The sequence below is a fragment of the Rhineura floridana genome, chromosome 16 (assembly GCF_030035675.1).
Source record: "Rhineura floridana isolate rRhiFlo1 chromosome 16, rRhiFlo1.hap2, whole genome shotgun sequence".
Classification (NCBI taxonomy): domain Eukaryota; kingdom Metazoa; phylum Chordata; class Lepidosauria; order Squamata; family Rhineuridae; genus Rhineura; species Rhineura floridana.
In genome coordinates this window covers 15661580-15686073 of record NC_084495.1, presented here as the reverse complement: position 1 = coordinate 15686073, position 24494 = coordinate 15661580, and the positions used below count along the sequence as shown (strand labels likewise).

The following is a 24494-nucleotide window of genomic DNA, read 5'->3' as shown; positions in this document are numbered from 1 at the left end:
GTACATACATACATATATGCATATTTATTTTAAGAAAAAGGATTACAGGAATCTGCCTTATACCGAGTCAGACCTTTCATCCATCTAGCTCAGTATTGTCTACCCTGACTGGCAGTGGCTCGTTTCAGGCAGAGTTCTCTCCTAGTTCTGCCAGGGATGGAATCTGAGACCTTTTGTATGCGAAGCAGAGGCTCTCCCACTGAGCTGCAGCCGTTCTCTGTAGTGAATTCTTTCTCCCAGTGTGGATTACGTAGGCAAAAACAGAATCATTTGTGCACAATTAGCTGGCTTGGGAGAACTCTAAAGGTGCAGAAGTACAAAACCTCTTTGAGGGGGAGGGATTCTAATTTTTTTTGAGGGGAGCAAACCAGTCCAATGAGGATTGAACATATTCATTATTATCTATATTTGTTAGTCGCTTTTCCTCATGCAAGTGACCCAAACTGACTTGCATTACAACCAGCAATTTACATTAAAACTTGGTGGCGGTGAAATAATGCCTGCCTGCTGAAGAGGAGGGAAACCCAGAAACGTGGGATGAGAGGAATGTAATGGAGTATCCTTGAAAAGGACCTGGCTGGAGCCCTGAAAATGAGCAGCACTCCATGCTACAACATTTTGTTGCAGGCTCTGCTTGTTGCGTTTAGATATGAGCAGTCAAAGGTGGCATACTTCCACAGTAATGTATCAGAAATGTATGGTCTTGTGGAAACCAGGCCTCCGAAATTGGAACATGCAAAGCGGAAGTGTCCCTTTCAGGCTCTGCAGCTCCATGCTCATATTTACAAGGGGAGCCTTTCCAGTGTTGGTGTGTAATATTCTAATACTGAACCAGCTCCCCTGAGAAGCCTACCAAGAAGATACTTCATTTTTCTAATGAAACGAATATTTCCCCATTTTTTTTTTCTAAATTGGAGGCTGCTATAAAAATCAGCCCTCCGTTTAAAATCCAGAGAGGCTTGTCGGCTTTGCTTAGGCGGGGGCGTACAAGGTCAACCCACCCAGCTTAATGTAAACAGTTATTTATTATGGTGCCCTCAGACTGTAGGGGGCGCTCTCGCCTCCTCCTCTTCTCCCCCCCCCTTTGAGCAGTCCATTATGTTGTCTGTGATTGGCTCTTGTAGCGGGCCAGTGAAGAAGAGAAATAAATTGAGAAGCGAGGGAGCTTGTCTGCGCACGCGTCAACTCCCTCGACTTTGTTTGTTTTCCGGAGTCAGGAGAAAGCGGCGGGTCTTTCTCTTTACGCATGCGCTCTCGAAGGATTCGCTGCCAGGAGGAGAAGGTGGTGTGGGGGTGTCCGCACGTGAGAGACATGAAGATTATCTCCGCTTGACTCCTCCCTCTCCGCTTTAGGCCCCGCCCCTCCAGCGAGGTGTCCGAGTGAGAAGTCGCTGCGCAGCAACAGATCCAGCAGCGACAGCAACAACAGGAGGCGGCCTCGGTAGCGGCAGAAATAGGAGCGGCGACGACCGCGTAGGAGCTGTTGGTGGCAGAGGAGGAGGCGGAGGAGGCCCGGCTGCCGCAGCCATGGTGAAGATCGCTTTCCAGTCGCCGTTCGCCGGCAAGGACGAGCCCAAGAAGGAGGCGGCGGAGGCGCTGGTGGCCGACAAGGTGAGCGCGGCCGCGGGTCGGGGCTGCGCCTTTGGCCATGACCGGCCTCCGCCGCCATTTTGTGGTGGTGCAAATGATAATGATAAATTAAAAAAAACGAAAACCCACACACAACGATGGGCGAGGGAAGGAGAAATGAGGGCGCCGCGAAGAAGCGAGCGCTCCCCCACCCCACCCCCAAAATAAATCATAACATGCATTCAGGGCATAAAATGGCGGCGAGGGGCTCGCCTTCCTCGTCTCCTTGAGAATTCCTCTTCCCCAATTTGAAGCCTTCCTCCAACCCTTCAAGCCTGCCCTGCAGGTGAGGTGGAAGGACCTCCCCTTCAGCCCAAATATGCATAATGCACGAATAAAATGCGTAAATAAAATCTATAAAATACATTTGGAAAGGTACGACAGCCCTTGCCTGCAGGCTCAGGTCCTGGGGGGTTTCGTATTCAAGGGAATAGAGTTGGCCCACTGGAATTAATGGGCCTGAGTTAGGTATGTTCATTGACTCCAGTGGGCCTGTGCTGAGTAGGACTAGCCACCCGTAATTTGTTAGGCACCATAAAGGTTAAGAAAGCGGTGACACCAGTAGGGATACTAAAAGGGGAGTCTTGCAATTATTATTATCATTATTGCTGCTTTGTGTTTTGGATTGCAAAGCTGCCTTGAGTGTCTCTGAAAATGAAACCGGATGTATTTTTTTTTTTAAAAAGTGCATAGGCAGTAAAATACATGTTCATATATTCAGATGGAGGTAGTGTTCCGGCTGTGACCTAGTAGGGATTTTTTGTTCTCTTTACTCATCTGTTGAACCTGTGGACTTGCATGCTCCAGGCATCCCAATTTGGGTTGCAGCCCTAGGCAGGCTGTAGTTGGGAATGAACTCTATTGAAGGCAGTGAGGGCATAACTTGCGGGGGGGGGGCAACACCCCCCCAAAGAAACACTTGCCTTGGATCATGGGAAGCTGGAGTTGGGCCATTACTCCATCTACTCAGTGTGGTTTACATTGATTGGTGGCAAATCTCTGGGGTTTCAGACAGGGTTTTCTACAACCTGTTTGGATATGAGGAGGAGCTTTACATGTGAAGCATGTGCACTACAATTAACCTACAGTCCTTCACCAAGGTTTAGGGGATTTGTAGGCAGGCTTGTTCCCCAACATTTAAAACAAACATGCACACAGCCATTGCAAAAAAAAAAAAGTGCTGTTCTTATATAGTGCAATGGTAGGGAAGATGCTTTGCATGCAGAGGCTGTCAGGTTTAATTCCTGGCCTCTCCAAACTGCAAAAGAGCCTATGGTAGTGAGTGGAAACAAAATACTTTTATCTGAGATCCTGGGAATCCATTGCTGGTTCAGGCTGACTATAGACTTTTCAACTGGTTAGTTAGAATCCACAAGTAAGTCACATCCTAGTCATTGTGTAAGCATGCCTGTTTATTGTGGGGATTTCTACTCTGCTTAACCCAAACATATAAATCAGAGGGAAGCTCGGAGGCTGGCAAGGGAGAGGGCCTTCTCAGTGGTGGCCCCCAAATTATGGAATGATATCCGTGATGAGGTGCGCCTGGCGCCAACACTGTTATCTTTTCAGTGCCAGGTCAAGACATTCCTTTTCTCCCAGGCATTTTAGCATGTGTTTTTAAATTGTTTTTAAAGTTTTTAAAATTGTGTTTTAAAATTTGTATATTTGTTTTTAATGTTTTTAATTGCTGTAAACTGCCCAGAGAGCTTCGGCTATGGGGTGGTGTGTGTGTGTGTGTATAAATAAATAAATATACAGTAAAAAGAATTGGAACCCTGTGGTTGCTTAGTTTAGAGTAAGTCCTAGGCAAATGAAGATAGGATTGCCGCCTTCCGTCTCTGTCAGGTCCTGGAGCCCCTTCAACACAGGGGACCTCTTTATTTTTATTTTTTTGAACCATCTTTCTCTTCTTGCTCTTGTTTCCAGGCCAGATGCAACAGTTTGGAGTGTCTGTACCTTTAGTAGTTGTGCAGAAGAGAGGATCTTGGTCAGTGCAGCTTTTCAGAATTTCAGCTCACATGCGAAAGTTCCCTTTTCTACACAGAAAGTGCCTTCTTTGCAAGCCACTTCAAACTGTTGTTAGCGGAAACTAAAATCTTTATAAATAGGTAAAGGAGGGTTGCCCTACTTTGCATCTTGCAACCTCTTTCTTGGTTTAAAAAAACAACAAAAAGAAAATAGTAGTTTCCCTTCAGGGTCCAGAGGTTTTGTATGTGGTTCTTGAGATCTTGGGGATTGAACTTGGACCTCCCTACATGCAAAGCATTTGCCCTGTCATTGAACAATAGTTGGTCAGGGTCTTTTTGCAGTGGTTTCCCTTATGTTAAAAAAGAATGCCGATGAGCAAGTGAATTATGCACTTTTCTGTTAACATAACAGCACTCTGCATATGCTCAGACATTTGCCCTTAGTAGCTGAGCCCTGGTGTAGAAAGCAGGTGGAGGGACGGGCTAACAATGGTCTTAGGTCAAGCAAAGGAGGTTTTGGCTTGCATTGGAAAGAATTTGGGAGGATAGGTTGAGGCTTCACCAGGAATTACACATGAAGAAAAACTGGTCTCTCTGTGTATGCTTAGCATGTTTCAGGGCTGCCGTACTGATCGCATTGGTCATTTCCTCTCCAGGAATCTCTGGACTTTACACCAGGACAGCTGGTATTGTTGGTTGGTTTGGGGTTTTTTTTGTAAAATGCTCTGTGTTTCCAGTGTTTACCCTCACAAAAGCTGTGACTCTGACAGTATTACAAGTTTGTGGATGCTTACATTTAGAAATCAATACAAGCGTGTACTGGAGAGCTGCCGTCAACTGAAGGGATCGTGACACGAATTCTTGCTTCACATGTGGTAGCTGAGTTCAGTCTCTTAGTTTGTAACATGTCAAGTGGCTCTGACTTCCGAAAGACCGTCAGACAGATGGTTTTATCCTCAGCTAAGATTATACAACATCATGTTGGAAATTGCTATACTTCCATTGCAGGCATAGATGCATGCAGTAGAAAGCTGATTGACACTGGTTACCATATTTGTTTGTTTATTATTTGATTTATGTCCCACCTTTCCTCTTCTCTGTGAAGAATCTTAAAAATCCTTTGTTTTCAATATATCCACATTCATTTGGTAACAACGCATGCTTTGGGTGTGACTGTATGATATGTTTTTAAGGCCACAGTGTGTGATGCCTCTTTTATAGCAGGGGTGGAACTTGAACCCAAGTTCGTGTCTCTAGCAGCTAGTCCACACTGGGTACATTCCTAAACAATGTGTGTTTCTCTATATGTTAATGGATGCAATCCCTCTCTGTGTAATAGCCAGTGAACATTGGCTATTTTTAGTAGTAGTACTCTGCTTGAACTACATGGTGATGTTGTGAACAAGGGATGTTTGACTATCAAATCAATTTCCTCTCTGTTTAAGATTAAAACTCCAGGACAGTAGCATGGCACCTTCTAGTAACAAACTAAAATCTCTACAGAATAATAATTGGTTTATCTTCATTATCTCATGTGTATATGTATTTTTGTGCCAGGGTTTTATCTTTATATATAAGTGCAAACATAATTTTTATGTAAACTGCTTAGAGGTTTTAATGATTACGCAGTATGTAAATTCTGTTAAATAAGTAAAAATAAATTGGATTGGCTCTTGAACAAGTTTTATAAGTGTATTGAGTGTCAAGATTTAACTGTAGATAAATATGGTATCCCAAGAGTTCATGCCCAATGCATTAAAAACCAAATGTAAGCTCTTAGAAACATAATCTTAGACTTGGACTGCTATCCTATGCACACTCACCTGGAAGTGAGTCCATTGAACACAGTGGGACTTATTTCTGATGAAAGATGTAGATTGGATTGATTTGTTGTATGTCTTGACTTGGATGCATACATTTCACGAGTGTGAGGGCTGAGTTCCAAATGTGTGGGTTTTTTTAGTATGCAGTAGTGCCTCAACATTATGGCTGATGTCTTATGGTCCTAAGCAGCATTTACAGGGAAGCAGGCTCTACATCAGTGATTCTCAAATGGTGCGCCAGGGCACACTGGTGCACCGCAAGAGGGCTAGGTGTGCTGTGAATATTATGAAAGTATATTATTATTAAGTTATTTTTATTCATAGTTTAAAATATATTAATATATTTTTAATTTTGTACACGAAGCGCACCAGAAATTTTGTATATGTTTTGCAGCGCGCCGCAAACCAAAAAAGATTGAGAACCACTGCTCTACATAAACACCCGAGATTTTCCTTAGCAAAATGTAGTACAGATAAAAATCAAATGCAGCCTCACCCAACAGAAGTTGGAACAGACAACCTTGCCTAGTTTCCTGTCTAGCAGCCAAAAAAGAGGTAGAGTGATGCATATAGAGTCCTTTCAAACATCAAAGAGAACAGATGCTTTCTCTGACCGTAATCCACTTTCATTTTTAGTCTCATGATTGTATTCTGAATCAAAATGTGCCTGAATTCTGCTTTGCTTTTTCTAGTGTGTTGCAATTCAGTTTCGAGATTCTGTAAGCAAAAGCATTGCTGGGAATTGGTTTTGCAGTTCAGCAATTGTATTTAGCATAATTCAGAGGGTGGAGGCTACAGATGCATAGCAAAGTATGTGCTTTGTTTATGTAAGATCCCTGGTTTGGTTCCTAGTATCTCCAGATAAAGAATCTCTTGGAGCAGGGAGCCTAGAAAAGATCCCTGCCTGAGCTTGGAGAGTTGCTGCTAGGCAGGCTTGGACTACACATGATAGGAGCAGACTCCTGTCTTCAAATGCTGGGCTACCCTAATCTCTTTAAAGCAGAGGTGTAATGTAGAGTGCTGGAAGGATGAGGGGTGCTGAATTCTCCACCCTCACAATTGATCGCACTGAAGTTGTCTCTTCATGGCCAAGCTCTGATACTAAATGATTCATAACCACTTTCCATGCCTGCCTTTAACACTTTAAATCTTACATCCTACCCCCATCTCTGGACATGACTAGAGCAGACCTGCGCTTGAGACATGGATCTGCCCTGCCGCGTGTAGTTTGAAACAGTGGAGTCTATTGAATAGACCAATGGTTCCCAAACTTTATGAGTACAGAACCCCCTTTATAAGCTGAAAAAGATTTGTGACCCCCCCCACGCTAATTGTAATTTTAGTCTCTGTTAATTGAAAAAAATGGTGTGTGGCAAAATCACATCTCCAAATATCCCTTTCCATAAAAAGCTGCTTGCAGTCAGGGAGGTGTAGCTTTCTTAATGCAAAGGTTCATCAAATTGGTATCCCCCTCCCCCCCACACACATAGTCTGAAGATGTACAGTCCTGTGTCTAACACCAGTGAGTTACAGTATTGGACTAAGATCCAGGTTCAAATCCCCAGCCAGCCATGAAGCCCACTGGGTGCCCTTGGGCCAGACATAGTCTCTCACCCTGACCTATTTCACAGGGTTTGTGTAAGGATAAAATGGAAAGGGGGGGCTATGTGCACCACCTTGAGGAAAGGTAGGGTATAAATGCAATAATAATTAAATACATTTCAGCTGCAGTATGTGGATCGTAGCCTCCTCCAACCTGCTGAGCTTTTTAATAATGATGATGATGAAGCAGCAGCAGTGTGGTAGTGGTGGGAATCTAGATTGTGGAGACAAAAGGGTGGATAGATTTAGGAGGGGTAGTGCTTTTAGGCCTTGGGATGATCATCAGAACTGATGGCTTGGTTAGTGTGCACTTGTGGAATGAGAGTGGCGCAGAAGACAGATCAGCACACATACACAAATTAACACATCTGCTCCTCCTGCAAGCATCTGCAGGCGTGCATGCATTTGTGCACGTGGGGGGGGGAAGCCCTCAACTGCTGCAACATCTTGGAGAGAGAGAGATTGGGGGGTGGAGTGTAGGTGGAAGAAGGGGGAACACTGGCACACATACAGAGCCTCAGAGATGGGGGGCGAGCAAGTCCCGAGCTTCCTCACTGCTCCTTGGCTCCGTCAGGGCTGAAGGTGAGATTTGGGCGGCCTCACAAATAATATTTTTAAAAGGAGATGGTAGTGAATCGGGGGCCAAGAAAGGCAGGCAGGCTGCCAGGAAGGGGGAAAGCAGCCTTTCCCTGCAGCCTTGCTTCTTTTTGCTTCACGAAAAGCCCTCTCCTCTTGTTCTGAGTAAGGGCATCATCAGCAGTGACAGTGTCAGGCGCTAGTGATAGGAATCCCCTCTTCTTCCTGGTAGCTCCACCCTCAGCCTTCTTTTGTATCAGCCACGATTATAGGCAGATGTCTGCCTTTGGCGCGCCTGAAAAGATGCTCTGGTGCTTCAGCAAAAGGCCTCCCCTCTTGTTTGGAGCAAGGGGAAGGTATTGTCTGCAGCAGCAGTGGGAAGCGGACAGTGTCCAGGGGATGAAGACTTTTTAAAAAAAATAATAATAAATAATTTCTTTACTGTTTGCAGCCCCTCTGGATTACTTCATGGCCCCCAGCTGGGAACCACTGGAATAGGTGATACTGGGATAGGTGGGCCAATGTTCTGACTTTGCGTAAGGCAGCTTCATAGATTTAAACATATACTTGTTAGTACTATAATGAAATTCTGCAGGCAGTTGGTTGAAAAGATTAATTATTTAGGATTATGGGATTAGCCAATTAATGTACAGGTCCCCTTGGGTATCAAGTAGACATGCATGATGGCTTCTTGTGGGAGGGGAGAGATTACAAATCAGAAAATGAGATACCTTTGTGGCTGTTTTCTAATACTATTTTTGGCATATGCACAGGAGGAAATTCTGAACTGCAGAATACAAGTGCTTTTATCTGTAGTCTTGTAAAACTAATATTTGGAGGTACGGTTTAAACATTTTTGATTGCCTCATGTTGCAAAAGAGCCAAAGGCTGAGCTTATTGCTTCCTAAAGCTTTTTGGGTGCTTGGTTAGGGGCTTAGTTGAAAGCAACAGAAGCAACTGCTTGTGTGTTACATACATGCTCAGAAGAATGTTTGTTTGGCTTTCCAGCTTCAGTTTAACAACGTGTTTAGTTCCTTTTAAAAGGGGTAAGCTAAAGTCTTGGGATTCTTAATATTGGGATTTGCTCAAGTACATTAAGTAGAATTAATATAGAGATATGTATTCCACAATTTATCATCTGTGTGATATTCTCCAAGGTATAATCTTGAATGCTCCCTGGTCTAGTTTTTAATGAGTATCTGAAGCAGACTTTAGCTTGACTGGATAAAGTGAATAAAACCTTTGTGCATGAAATCTAATTGCCTTTATCTCCATAATAGTACATGAGCAATTGTGTCTCAATAACCGGTGTTGCTACAAGTTCCTTCTAAACTGTGCAAGAATTGTGCATTTCTTGTTTGCACAGCTAGCACATTGGTGTCTGTTCTTGTCTTGCTTTACACTGACTCAGTTAAAAGACAGGTTACAACTTGACGTCTTGATGCCTGACTAGATTTTTCATGATGCTGGCCTTCAACTAAGTAACATATTTAAAGCTGGGAAAAGCATATTGAATTTCTGCATGCTAGCATTAAATTTCAAAGTGCTTGGGCAAACTAGTGAATACAGTTTTTCTGGCTTGTTCATACTCATCCAGACCCTTGATGAAGCTGTTAACTCAACCTGCAGAACAGAACTAAAACTGTATTAGAAAATACATATATGGATTTTGAAACATTAGAATCCAAGCTACTAGTTTGCTAAAGATTCACATACATTTTGGCTGTTAGGATTGCTCTTTCTATCACTTCTTTTAATTCCAAAAATGTAGCACCATTTACTGGTATGCATAATTGCTTGAAGAGCATATTTTGGTTTCTGGAAAACACCCAATTTTGTTTGCATAACAGAATTTGTTCAGACTCTGCTGCTGACACTTCCTTTTCTGTAGTTCATTACTTGCTCCTCTTCTGAACCTGAGGGCGGGCATAGAAGAGGGATGTCTCATTTTACCAAGTCTTGGGTAGCTGTACATTACTTCCTGCTCTTTAAGTTAGGCAGAAATCAATTAAAACAGTTTAACTTATCTGACCTTCTAATTTTAAAACGTAATAAACTAATTTTAAAATTGAAGCTTAGTATGAATGTTAAAAGCAAAAGCTACACTTAAAACATCTCAGTTGATTATGCTTTATGCAGTTGATTATTGAACATTCTAGGCTAGGCATGTGTGACACTGAGTCAAACTGCCTTTCGTTATATAATTATGGGGGAGAACTTCCTTTTGAAGTCACATACATAAAAATGGTCTGTGTTATACTCTGGGCTTGACATTTGGATTGGCAGGCCATCAGAAATGATGGGGTCCAGGCCATGGATCCAAGAGAGAAAGAAAGCACGTTTGTGTTTCATGTATAATGTATAATAAATAATAATTGCACTTAATGGTTATCCTTTTAAAATACCCCTTGTTACAGATCATGAGCAAAGAGCAAGTGCTGTTAGATAAGTAATGGAATATTTAGAACTCGGAAGTACTCTCCCCTAAGCCAGGGAAGGGGAATTTGTGGCCCACCAAATGTTGCCGCACAACAGCTCCCATCTTCCCAGACCATTGGCATGATGGCTGAAGCTGATGGGAATTGGAGTCTAAGGAGATCTGTAGGGCTGCAGGTTCCCCATCCCTGCCTAATTCTGAAGGTCTTTCATTTACATGTAAACCAGTTTTTTCTAATTTTTAGATGAAGCAATTAATCTACATGATGAGGAAAATGTTGAAGTCCAAGTGTAACATTTGACGTAGGACCAATTTATCCTCTTGATGTTTCTCTTGATTTTAATATGTCTTGCTCCTAGACATTCTGGTGTGAAGCAAAACAAAACAAAAAAATCATCAGAACGTTTGCTGTGTTGGGTTGAAATTTCTAGTTGCCCTTAACCTTAGGCAGCTACTGCTAAGTAATGTACATCTTATGAACATTAATGATACATATAAGCTGCTCTCTGATGTCTGAAGGAAGAGTGGGATGTACTTGCAAGACAGGAATAAAAAAAAACAGATTTTAAGACCAGAGTCTCCTTCCTTCAGGAAGGATAGATGTCTAGAAATTTTGGGCCCATCTGCACTATACATTTAAAGCAGAATCATACCACTTTAATCAGTCATGGCTTCCCCCAAAAGAATCCTGGGAACTGTAGTTTAAGGGTGCAGACAGTTGTTAGGAGACCCCTGTTCCCCTCACAGAGCTACATTTCTAGAGTTCCCATAAGAACAATTGACTGCCAAACCACACTGGGAAGTATAACTCTGTGCTGGAAAATGGATATCTCCTCTCCACAGCCTTAATAAACTACAGTTCCCAGGTTTCTTTTGGAGAAGCCATGGATGTAAAAAGTACTATAATACTACTTTAAATGTGTAGTGTGGATGGGACATTTGAGGCTTAACTTAGTAGCCATTATTCTAGCTTATTTCAGATCCCCAAATTCCTAGCAGATGGCCTGACAAGGAAATACTAACTTTATAAAGGCAGCTTCATAGATTTAAACATATACTTGTTAGTACTATAATGAAATTCTGGAAAATAACTGCTTGAATGTAGTTGATGTGTAGTCATATACTTAAGTTAAGGAAAGTTTAAAACCTGAAACCTACATTTTAGTGTCCTAGTAAGAAGACAAAACTCACTTTAGCAAAATTCTGTAATTAATAGGGGACCCTTGTTCAGCTGTGATTTTTAAACGGATGGAGTGTTTGTGTTTAAAACAAGTACTAATGACATCCTTGTTTTAAACACAAACAAAGGGCTGAAACATTTTTCATTTTATGTTGAAAAGCTACAGATATACTATCCCAGCCTTGTGTCCAGGCTTTTCTCAAAAGTGTTGTCTGGCGCTTTTGCCTTTCACCTTGAAGTGTGATGTCACCCTGCTGAGGTCAGGCATAATTACTTTTCAAAAAATCCGATCTCCAATACAACAAAGAACTGAAGTATGTTTTCTCTCTCTCCTAAAGGACCCGGAAGTCGCAACACAAAGCCATGAAAGTTCATCTGGAAGGTGTCTGCTGACTCTTTTGGGTCTCGCGTTCATTTTAGCAGGAGTAGTGGTTGGTGGAGCCTGCATCTACAAGTACTTCATGCCAAGGGTAATGGAAAGACTTTTTTTTTTGCAGAATAAAATCGGCAGTGCAAACATAAGCAAAATGTTCCATCCAATGTAAACATGATATGTAAGTGAATTGGAATATGGGCATAAACTCAGAGCTGTGGCAGTGAGGGACCACAATATTTAAAAGTGAATGTGCCAGGATTTCCCTCATGCGGTTTGTGACCAGGGCAGGGGGAGTTATCTTGCCAAACTGAGGCCTCAGCTGAAAGGCAGGGGGTTGGGTGCCCACCAGTTCTTCTCTTGCCCTTAGTCTGCTCCAGTCACAGTAGCCATCTTCTTGGTTTCTTCCCTCCCAGTCCTTGAGTGCAGCAGGCCCCAGTGAAATCTCTGGGTCTTGCAGGATCTTGGATGCATCCTTTCTTGATGCTTCCATGGCTGCCTTAGTAGGACTTGCCTCTCTGGCAGCTGTACTGTTTGGCATGGTGAAGGCAGATCCTTCACTGAAATGCCCTGAGATGGTAAGCTTGGCATGGCCATATTTAGGGGGGTCAGGGGCCAAGTTGCAGGTTCCCCCCAAAGAACAGTTTTGATTTAGAAATTTATCAGAGCATAAAAAAGATTAAAAATATAATAATATAAACCGTGCCATATCGTGAATTAAGTTTTAAGGATTAGTCTTGGATTAAAGTCAAGTAATGCTTATTACCATTAATATAAATTCTGTTAAGTGTATTGTTCTACATGTTTTTGATACTCATCTTATCTTTGTTTATATATGCGTACATACAGCGGTAACTCATTTAATTGAGTCACAACTTTTATTTAACTGTGATTGAAGTATGTTATTTTTCTTGAAGTGCTTTGCAAACATAACATTTGATGAATATAAACATAAATAGCCATGTTCTGAACAAAATTTGTTACGAAAAATTGCATAAAGAGGAATGTGTTGAAAAATTAATTACAAATATTTTAACACTGGCATCTCATAAAGAAAGTTGCCTTTGTCTGTTTGACTATACTAGTCTTTCATATATATTTCCCAGGGGGTTAGGTGCTATTGGAATACCATTTATTACAGCTCTCCCATAACATTTAATGAAATGGAGAAATGCATTCCTCCAGCAACCCGAACAAGACTATAACCTTTTTTGTGAAACTATCCTGTACATCTGTTCCACATTATCTTCAAAAATGGTAATGATAATCTCTTGGTTCATCAGAAAACAACAAACTTGGAAGTAATTTGTATTTCTCTACATATATTGCTTTTTATGCCTTTTTGATTTCTTTGTTTCTAATCTGCAATAAAATGTCTCAGTTGCAACTAACAGATCCACAAACTCACTTGTTGTGATTTTAATTCAGGTGACCCAGCAGAAGTGGGAAGTGCTAAAATGCTTTCTGATTATGGCAAAGTAACAGTGGGTTTTTTCCAGCTAAGTTATGCTCAGAGTAGACACAATGTAATTAATGAACCTAATTCAGTCAAGTCCATTATTTTAAATGCATCTACTCTATAGGGATGGGGAACCTTTGGCCCTCCAGATGTTGCTGAACTACAACTCCCATCATCTCAGCCAGCATGGCCTAATGGCCAGGAATGATGGGACTGGAAGTTGTTCAACATGTTGTAGGGAAGGTTCCCCATCCCTGTTATAGAACTGTCATTGGATACAGCCTGCTATCTTACACACTAAAGGTGTACCTACTTGTGGCCTGTTTTCTAGTGGATGGGTGTGAAGGGCCTTCTTCCTAACCATGGGACAGGAAAAGGCTTCAAACTAGCTCAGGGCTGGCATCCCATGAGGAAGTCTGCAGTGTTCCATTTGGTTTTGGGAAGGGTGGAGCTTTTAAATCTTTCCCTCTTCAGGGATAGCCATACGAACTGTCCCATGGCACTATACTTAACAGTATGTTCTCCAGTGAGCTGCTCTTGCATGAATGACCACTAAAAAAAGGGTCATAGCTGATTGCTAATATTTATTTTTAGCACAAAGTGTTCCGTGGGCAAATGTGCTATGTGGGAGAGGACAATCAAGACCAGGCATCTGAGCCCTACTTCTTGCCCATTGCTGAGGAAGCTGACATCCGAGAGGATGATAACGTTGCCATCATTGATGTTCCTGTTCCAAAATTTTCTGACAGTGATCCTGCAGCTATTGTTCATGATTTTGACAGGGTGAGTAGTACAAGTCTAGAGGATTTTTTATTTTTTTTTTGTAACTGATGTGATCTGTTAAGTTTTCGTAATGGATACTGCAAAAAACCCCAATAAAACAGAACTCCCCCCCCTTTCAGTTAACAGATAATTACAATAATTTGCTTGCTTTAATTTTAGTTCACTTGGCATGAAAAAACCCTGCAAAGCAAAAACCACCACAAAGCAGTATCTTCTGAGGAAGTTAATGTTGTTGTTGTTGTTGTCATGTGCCTTCAAGTCAATTACGACTTATGGCGACCCTATGAATCAGCGACTTCCACAAGCATCTGTCGTGAACCACCCTGTTTAGATTTTGTAAGTTCAGGTCTGTGGCTTCCTTTATGGAATCAATCCATCTCTTGTTTGGCCTTCCTCTTTTTCTACTCCCTTCTGTTTTTCCCAGCATTATTGTCGTTTCTAGTGAATCATGTCTTCTCATTATGTGTCCAAAGTATGATAACCTCACTTTCATCATTTTAGCTTCTAGTGACAGTTCTGGTTTAATTTGTTCTAACACCCAATTATTTGTCTTTTTTGCAGTTCATAGTATGCGCAAAGCTCTCCTCCAACACCACATTTCAAATGAGTTGATTTTTCTCTTATATGCTTTTTTCACTGTCCAACTTTCACATCCATACATAGAGATTGGGAATACCATGATCTGAATGATCCTGACTTTAGTGTTCAGTGATACATCTTTACATTTGAGGACCTTTTCTAGTTCTTTCACAGCTGCCCTCCCCAGTCCTAGCCTTCCTCTAATTTCTTGACTATTGTCACCATTTGGGTTAATGACTGCGCCGAGGTATTGATAATCCTTGACAAGTTCACTGTCCTCGTTGTCAACTTTAAAGTTACATAAATCTTCTGTTATTACTTTAGTCTTCTTAACATTCAGCTGTAGTCCTGCTTTTGTGCTTTCCTCTTTAAGCAGCATTCATTTCAAATCATTAGTGGTTTCTGCTAAGAGTATGGTATCGTTTGCATATCTTAAATTATTGATATTTCTCCCTCCAATTTTTACACCTCCATCTTGGTCCAGTACTGCTTTCCGTATGATATGTTCAGCATATAGATGAAACAAATAGGGTGATAAAATACACCCCTGTCTCACACCCTTTCTGATGGGGAACCAATCTGTTTCTCCATATTCTGTCTTTACAGTAGCCTCTTGTCCAGAGTATAGGTTGCTTATCAGGACAATCAGATGCGGTGGCACCCCATTTCTTTTAAAGAATTCCATAGTTTTTCATGATCTACACAATCAAAGGCTTTGCTATAATCTATAAAGCACAGGGTGATTTCCTTCTGAAATTCCTTGGTCCGTTCCATTATGCAACGATATGATCTCTGGTACCTCTTTCCTTTCTAAATCCAGTTTGGATGTCTGGCATTTCTCACTCCATATATGGTAAGAGCCTTTGTTGTAGAATCTTGAGCATTACTTTACTTGCATGGGATATTAAGGCAGTAGTTCGATAATTACTGCATTCCCTGGGATCCCCTTTCTTTGGAATTGGGATGTATATTGAATGGTTCCAGTCTGTGGTCCATTGTTTAGTTTTCCATATTTCTTGACAAATTTTTGTCAAAATGCCAAATCTATTCCTGGTGATTTGTTCCAAATATTTTAAGAGCAGCTTTCACCTCACATTTCACCTAAATTTTCTAGTTCTTCATCACACAGTGTGAATGAATCTGTCATATTTGCATCTCTTCTTCAGTGTATTGCTTCCATCTTCCTTTTATTTCATCTCGGTCAGTCAGTGTGTTTCCCTGTTGATTATTCAACATCCCTACCCTTGGTTTAAATTTCCCTTTCATTTCTCTAATCTTTTGGAATTGGGGTCTTGTTCTACCCCTTCTGTTGTCCTCTTCAATTTATATACAATAACCATTGTAATAGTTCTCTTTGTCTGTACGTACTATTATTATTATTATTTATTACATTTATACCCAGCCTTATGGCCAAAAGGTACTAGTTGCTGTACTGTTGCATTTAGGGTTCTAACCATGTTTCTATCTTCTTTTGCTTTTGCTTTCCTTCTTTCTTTAACCATTTTAAGAGTTTCTTCAGTCATCCATTGAGGTCTTTCTTTTTAACTAGACGTATTGTCTTTTTGCATTCTTCCCTAATAATGTCTCTGACATCACTTCACAGTTCTTCTGTGTTAACTAAGTTAAAAGCCTCAAATCTGTTATTTATTTGATCTTTATATTCTTCTGGGACTCAGATGCATCCAAACTTGGAGGAAGGCAGCGGTAAACCATCTCTGAATACCTCTTACCACGAAAACCCTATGAACAGAGGAAGTTAATAAAAGCACATAATTCACAGCTTCAGTTTCCAAATGTGTGATTACTATTCTTACCTGAAATAATCGGATATGTGGGGAGGAGAGCCTGGCTGTGAGTCCAGAGTCTGAGAGTTCAAATCCCCGCTCGTGTCTCCTGGGTGTCAAGGGCCAGCTAAAGATCACCCCCACAGTGAGTGGCTCAGGGGTTATGTGCCCTGCCACTTGTGCAGCCGTGGGCAAGCTGCATAGTTCCAAGGAGCCCAGTTGCCCCCCAGCTGGCAGTTGTGGACAAGGAAGGGGCTGGCTTGTGTAGCTGTGGCAAGCTGAGCAGGCCCTAGCCAGCTGGGGAGGACTAGCCTTAGAGAGGCAATGGTAAACCCCCTCTGAATACCACTTACCATGACCCTGTTCATAGGGTAGCCATAAGGCAGGATCGACTTGAAACCGGTCCATTTCCATTTTTTTAGTCTTAATTTGCCTGTTAGTAATAAATCCATTTGTAAAAAACCCAGTCCATTTACCCTTAAAGTGACAGCTCCTGGCAGAGCGTTCTTATGTCAGGAAAGATTGGGGGAGAGTTTTGGGAGCTACAGTTTCAAGGAGGAGGGAAATGCAGGACTGAAGTGGAGAGACCGTGAAAAGTGTGTGAATACATCACATGCTGGCAGTTCCCCAGCGCTACTGTAGCCTATCCATTGATAGCAAATTATGGTTATGGTGCATAGGTTTATAAAGTGTTCTAAGATCTGCTTTAATCCAGGGTGACGATTGGTTGAAAGTTTGTGCTGAGAGACTGAATGCAGTAAGAACTAGGATAGTGATGACGATCCTGGGGAAAGGTGCTTGTAGCATGCATCCTATAACAATAGTGTAGAGGCTGTAAGGGTGTGTTGAGATCCACAAGTCTGCTATGCTTTATAGTCTATAATGTCATGTATTTTTCAAACTTGCTATTTACAAAACCAACCAATTATACTAGTATTCAGTATAGTCTTAACACTTGTTTTCAGAGAGCAATTCTTCTTTTTTATCTTTGCTTCTGTGTAAGTACAGTGTGTTATCTCTGTCATCTTAAACTTGTTACATGAGTCACAGGATCTTTATTTAAAAATTGCTTATCTTCAAAATAGGTCTCAAGCGCTTACTCCTTCCTGCAAGACTTGTGGTTTGAATGGTTATACTTTTATCGGCATTTTAAAAGTTACTAGCATCTCTGTGAGCCAAAATTTAAAAAGGGTGCTGTCCAAAGTTATCTTCCTCGAGTGGAAAGAGCTTCCTTTATCAGAAGGATCCTTTCTGTTTGGAGGAAGGGAACCTTTTGATAAACCCAATAGTTCTAACTTTATTGCTTATCTTCAGATCAGTTACGTAATTTCCTTGATCTAATCTGCAAAGCATTTTGTTCACTTTTATAGGTTCTAATTTGAAAACTGACTTGGACCATAAGATGACTTAAGGAAATTAACTGAAGGAAAATTTTCTGTCCTCTCTTCCCACCTACACATTAAGACTACTAAAAAGGCTTCTCTAAAGGGTTGGGAGTCCTTCTGATCAATGTGGAATAAATCACGGGACTGCTGGGGGAAGGAGGAGATGATAAATCTTGCTTCTCTGAGCTTCCTTTAGTTATCTTAGAATCCAGGCCAGTAGTCATATTAAATTATGTACTTGAATTACTGACACTGTCTGTCTTCTTGTAGCTCCTGACTGCCTACCTTGATCTGCAGCTGGGTAACTGCTATGTGATCCCTCTGAACACATCAATTGTTATGCCACCACAGAATCTGGCGGACCTCTTTGCAAAATTAGCGGTGTGTATTAGCACTCTCAGCATAGCATGTGGAAGATATTTTCCTTTCTATGAAGACAGAAAAACTTAACTTTGCTTATCAAGTGGGCCTTTCTTTAGCTTGTTTGTTTATATGGAAACTCTGTTGATGGCCAGTGTTGGTCAACTGATGGCTTATTGAACATTTGTGGTATGGATACCCAAAGTATAAACGTTATATCCAGAATGGCACTGATAACGTCTTTCTTTACATCACACAAAATGTTACAGACAGAAATGCCAAACTGCAGCTAGGCTTTTTTTAAAAAACTTTCATTTAGGTGAGGACATCTGGTGAGGCTGAATAGATCTCTACAGCTTAACTGCACTACTTTATAATTTGACGCTTGTTACAAGTCAGGGACTGCTACATAAATCAAGCATACTTAAAAAATATGCTCTATGAAAATGAGACTTCCTTGCAAGTAGATTGAGTGTGTGTGAAACCTTTTTCAGTGTAAGGTCCTCATTTCCTTGTGGGCAACCTTCTGGGAGCCACACACCAGTGGTGGGTGAACCCAGAGACAAAAGTGGGTGGAGCAATAAATGTGACTTTTACCTTTGTACAGGAAACTATATTCCAGCCGTGCAAAAAGTCAGATTTCTATGCACACACACGTACATGCACTATCCATGCAAGGAACCGATTAAAGGAACCAAGAGGAATTATCACTGTTCAAGGATGCATTTTTGCCAGGCCAACGCACACAAGGACCAAGGCTGGTACAGGAGATTGCCTGGGGAGAATTTTGAGGGCCAAATATTTATTTATTTATTATATTTATTAGTCGCTTTTTTCTGAAAATGGAACTCAAAGCAACTTACAAAAAAAGAAAATTGTGCTCAGAGTGGCTTACAACAAAAGCGAACAACAATTACAAAAACAATTTCATAATAAAATAATACAACAGCAGTAATAAAACAACAAATGTCACAGTTAATTTTAATTAACTACATTCAAATAATTAACTAAATAAAATTAAAAAATTGGGAGTAAAGGCAAGGATGTATTAAGAGTGGGTCTCCTGTCGCTGTTTCAGATTTTGTGTCTGAGTGCAGTAGTCCTTGTGCTGCTGCAACAGCTGGCCTGAGAAGGACTAGAGGACTCATAGTGGCCAGTGACAATGTGCCCGCCTGGGATGGTCTTTTCCTTGGATATCCAGGAAATGTAATCGCAAATAGAGAGGCCGGAGGTTCCCCACCCCTGAAATAAATGCTTTCACTTGAGGTTTTTTTAATAGAACTGTATACCATATACAGTAGGCAACAATATAAGCTATGTGCATCAATCATTACCATCCTGGTTAGAATAAGATGCCTACCCTGCATGCTTGAACATTGGAAGTGTGTAATTTTTTTTAAAAAACATTTTTTAGTATAGTGATGTATCTGCGCCTACGACCATACTACCCTAAACATGACTGATCTCAGAAGCTAAGCAGGGTCAGGCCTGGTTAGTACTCAGAGACCTGGGAATACTGGGTGCTGTAGGCTTAGAGGAAGGCAATGGTAAACCACCTCTGAATACCTCTTGCCATGAAGACCTTATGAATATATCCAAAAAGATCCATATAGTCGCCATAAGTCATAATCGACTTGAAGGCATATAACAACAGTGTATCTGTAACTAATGAGGCAGGAGGTAAATCTGTCACAGAGAATCAATCCTAATTAAAGTGTATTGGAATATGCACTTTAATTTACTTAATTTTATTTTCTCATAGATTGCAATTGATAGCTGGCCCTTATCAGGGGTATAATAGTACCTTTTTCAGGCTAATAACTTTAAATGGGAAACCAACAACATAATATTTTGCTATTTTACAGTAGCAGGACCAAATATCAACATTCTGCTCTTGGAAATGTGTCTGAAAGCAGACTTAAGACCGGACTTTCTTTTAACTAAACATATTTAGGATCAGGGTTTTCAGATATCAAAAGCCAGTTACTCCTATGATTATGATTAAGCCACCCTGAGTGCCCTATTGCAGGGTAGAAGGGTGGGATAGAAATATTTTAAATAAATAAATATTGTGCTGTGGCTTGGTTATAATGTTACCTGCCTTCACTAAACTATCTGAGCTGCTGCATCAAGCCCCAGTGACCTGTTGACTTCAACCAGGGAGAAATGATTAACAAATGTCCTCAGAGGTCTCCTGCTGAGATTACTGTTACCTTGTCTGCAAAAGGCACTATCTGAATGGAAATGGCTTATCTATAGCCAAACAGAGACTGAACTGAGAACCAGGTACTTGGTTCCTGGAACAGTAATAAGACTGCTTTGATTTTGCTGCCTGTCCTTTGGCTGTGGCTGTTACTGGGATCCAATGACATGACCTGCAAATGGGCATAGACAGCTGCTTGCCTCAGACCAACTTGAAATGGCAGCAAAAAGTGTGTAATTGGTTTTCAAGCATAGCTGCCTTAAGGTAAATCAAAAAAGCTACATCTCCTTGGCTTATATAAAGTCTTGTCACCTTCCTAACAGGAATTAGGGCTTTTCTACCATGTCAAGTTTCCTCCACGCAATAGTGGTTGGAAGGAACTGGGCTATATAACCAGGAAGCTAGCATCACTTCCATCATATCTCCAGTCTTTCCAGCAGATTCCATGAATAAAACCAGGAACACCATTGGCAGGAAAAGAAGTGGGGGGAACTCCACAAATGCTTGAGAAATAAGATTTATTATGGGCCTGATGCTTTTCAGAACAATTCCATCTTCAGGGAAGAAATTCTAATCAAAATGCTTTTGGTGAGAATTGCTGGTAGAAACATGCTTCCCAGGAAGAATTTGTTCTGAACACATCAGGCCTGGAATAAACCTTTCTTCAAGCACCTGGAGTTTTTACTCCCCACCCCATCCCCCGTAGATTCCATGTACAGAGCTGCTACCGTTCTTTAAAGTGGCTTTGCAAATGTGAAACTTCTTCCTGGGGTATTGATTAAAGGAATTGTTAATGTACATAGAGTTATGCTGGTTTTTTCCCCATAGACTGGTTCCTATTTGCCTCAGACCTACCTTGTTCGTGAAGAAATGGTTGTGACGGAAGAGATTGATAATGTGTCAGATCTGGGCATTTTCATTTATCAGCTCTGTGTAGGGAAGGCAACTTTCAGGCTTCAGCGCAGAGATAAGATAACTGGTGAGTATTTCAGACTGGGATGTAAACTTAACTTCCTGTCTTAAGTAAAAGAAAACAAAATCTAAAATGGGACTCCTATAAACTTACTTTTATGTTTTTATTCTCTTGTAACGGAGACCACTTTTCTAAAGTAATGGTACATAATGAGACCAAATTATTAAATTAAACTCCAGTGACAAGTCAGAATAAACATGTCTGGCAGTGGTGAAGTGTGAATGTTCTTGTAAAGTTGGAAACTTACAATCTTGGAGGAGCTGGAAGAAAATGTTCAAGATCTGGAAAAACTAGAACAGTTTAGTTGCACTGTCAAACAGACCAAGGGCCTGAATCTGTTGGTTCAGTATTTAGCCGTAAAATAGTAAGGAAAGTGTTTGTACCCATCCTGCACATACTTTGCTCCATATGAAGACAGGAGAAAGCATCAAAATGGCATACAGTCACACTTCTTAGTATTTTTATTTATTATTTAGTTATTAAATTTATATCCTGCCCTTCCTAGAAGGAACCCAGAGTGGCAAACAAATACATTCTAAAACATCTTAAAAAACAAAAGGCCTTAAAACATATTAAAACAAAGGATCTTTTTTTTGGGGGGGGGGGAAGCTTTAAAAAATCTAAAAAAGTAATTCCAGCACAGAAGCAGACTAGGATAAGGTCTCTACTTAAACCGTATTTTAAAACTTTATTTTAAACTATACTAACACTTAGATGCTGATGTGTTTTTTAGTCTGTTGCTATTGTGTTAAAGTGTTTTTACTTGTTTATCACTTTTACCAATAATTGTATTTTATTTTTTGTAAACCACCTAATTTTTTTTATAATAAATGGATATATACATTGTGTTAAATAAAAATAAATTAAATAATTGTTCCAGTGAAAGTTACAAATGTTACTGCAGGTTTTCTCCACAAGTATGGAGAATTTCTGTTTGCTATCCCTAACATTCCTCACAGGACTGGAGTTCCTTAGACAGAGGAAATTGTGGTTCAGCCAGTTTTAAATCAATAATATATTATTTATTTATTAATTGTATTTATATACCGCCCCATAGCCAAAGCTCTCTGGGCGGTTTACAGTAGATGTAAATGCAATATAGATACATTCAAAGTGGCATATGTGGCCATAAGCAGACGTCCCAGGAAAAAAATCTTCTATCTGACATACACTGTTCAACTTGATTAATTGGTGTTCTTTTTCTCTATCTAGGCCTCCAAAAACGCTCAGTTGAGAAGTGCCACTCAATCCGGCACTTTGAAAACTTGTTCGTTGTCGAAACCAAGATCTGTCGGCAATGAAAGGTACAGGGTGGAAATTGACAATCGCACATCTTCATTAAGAAGTCCAAGCTTTACATCTTAATCTTCAGAATTAAAATGTGCAGTGATAATCAAAAGCCTTACGCTTTTTTGTGGATTGCTTAGATTTAAAAACAAAGAACGAAACTCTGAATTAACCATGTTTTTTCTTTGTATCCCTGGTGCTGGTAAATGTTCCAGGTATCATGTCTGAATGAAAACTAATACTTAAAAGTGATGCCCCCATATCCACCTGATTGTCTGTTTCACAGCACAACCCTACACATGTCTACTTGGGTGTAATTCTCACTGAGTTAAATGAGATTTGCTCCCAACTAAGCATGTAGGATCGCAGCCTCAAATTCACTCAAAAATACAGGTACCCAATTCCTGCATAGAAATGTAATCTAATCACCACTTGACTTCACAAAATGATAAATTTAACGTATATGGTTTGCACATTTTACGTAGCTCTATAAAATTTCTCTGCGCTCAGTCTCCTGGTAAGAAACTGCATCAAGACTTCTAAAGTTTATTTGAACTTCATGTGTGAAGCATGTAAACATTAACCTTGGTAATCATAAGGATTTTTTTTCATTTTGTGCAATTACTGTATTGAACTTGTATGTATATTTGGAACCTTCCCTGAGCTGACCTTAACTCCCTTTTTCTTTTGGTTTTTGTGATATTTAGTTATATATCAAGGCACATTTACTCTTTAAAAGCTTTTACGTTAGTATTTTGGTGCTGGACTGGTTTCAACATCTTAACTGCGAGCTTATGTAATTACAACCTGATTTGGCCCAATTGTCAATGTTTCCGTAGCTGTGAATTCCCTCCCAGCCTATCTTTGAAACTTTTAGAGAAGAACTTCTTATAAGCAAAGTAGCACTAATACTGCAGTCAAAGGTATTAGGACACCACTTAGGACAGCGGTGAAATATGGTAAAGGGATTGTTAGTGGGCTGCTGAGTTGAGTGTTTTATATGAGGGACTTTATATTTCTCACAAATCCTGCAACCCTCTAATAAATGTTTCTCTAAGACTATGGTGGTGGTCTCACTTTTTGACAATAAAGTTATTGTGCAGAGGAAATATTAACACGGTCATAATACCTGTTGCTCACTTCTGGCTTGAAAATAACTAGTCAGAGCTATGTATTTTACAGTACTGCAGAATATAATTTTGGATGCGGTATCCAGTTTCTGGAGAATCTTACGTTTTCAGGTTTGTGTTTAGCCTTCATCACTTTTACGTTATAGGACAGGGTTGGGAAACTTTTGGCGCTCCAGATGTTGCTGAACTACATCTCCAATCAACGCCAGCCACCAAGGCCAGTAGTCAGGGCAGGTGGAAATTGTAGTCTAACAATATCTGGAAGGCCAAAGATTGGCCACCTCTGTTGTAGGCAATGCCTGGTGGATCTCCAAAACCAAAAGGGGTGGTGGTTTCCAGTAGCTGGTTACAGGATTTCCTTGCCTCTCATAGACTAACAAAGAATAAATTATGTAGCTTAAGTATAGTTAAAGAATGAGATGCATAAATTAGGCTGCAAAATTCACATTTTGGGGAGGGGGTTGTTGCTAGACATCCCCCTGCCCCAAATAAAACCTTTTGTTGTGCAAATGAAGTGGGTCCTGATGGTGTTGTTGAGTACAGCATGCTTACATTTAATGTTAACTAATCTGGAATTAAATTTATAGTAGTCTAGGCAGGTGTCATTCAGAATCATGTCTCCCTTTGGAAGGACAGGGAAAGCCCTAGCTCCTTTCATAACACTGAATGTTGTAATGTAGAAACCCCTTGCCGCTTCCCAGAGGCCGACATCATAAACTGACTTTTTGGTCTTTCTGAATAGGGGAGTAGTCTCTATCTTTTTTAATCCATGCATTTTACTATATTATGCTATCAAATGATAACAGTGGTTTGCACATGACAATAAAGGTAGGCCCTCTCTGGACACATTTTTTTGGTGTGTTGATTAAAATGCATGCAATGAGTTATAAAAATCATAACTGGTTTTCACATCATACGTTAAACATGTGCTTTACCAACAGAAGACACCAGGGGACGCACCTTT

At 40.5% G+C, this 24494-nt stretch overlaps 1 protein-coding gene across 1 annotated transcript; it reads left to right on the top strand.

Moving 5' to 3' along the window:
* The first annotated feature begins 1216 nt into the window (after positions 1-1216).
* On the top strand, positions 1217-23459 carry ITM2A (integral membrane protein 2A). The gene is made up of 6 exons (XM_061598107.1): positions 1217-1611; positions 11553-11684; positions 13641-13829; positions 17848-17958; positions 20969-21119; positions 22326-23459. The coding sequence occupies exons 1-6, from the start codon at positions 1528-1530 to the stop codon at positions 22412-22414; spliced, it is 756 nt and encodes a 251-aa protein (XP_061454091.1). The 5' UTR covers positions 1217-1527; the 3' UTR covers positions 22415-23459.
* The last annotated feature ends 1035 nt before the right edge of the window (positions 23460-24494 follow it).

Bases quoted from the DNA above. Each gene is read 5' to 3' on its own strand.
- ITM2A (XM_061598107.1), top strand. From the start codon at position 1,528: ATGGTGAAGATCGCTTTCCAGTCGCCGTTCGCCGGCAAGGACGAGCCC. The intron at 1,612-11,552 runs GTGAGCGCGGCC...TCTCTCCTAAAG, and splicing joins AGGCGCTGGTGGCCGACAAG to GACCCGGAAGTCGCAACACA. The intron at 11,685-13,640 runs GTAATGGAAAGA...ATTTATTTTTAG, and splicing joins ACAAGTACTTCATGCCAAGG to CACAAAGTGTTCCGTGGGCA.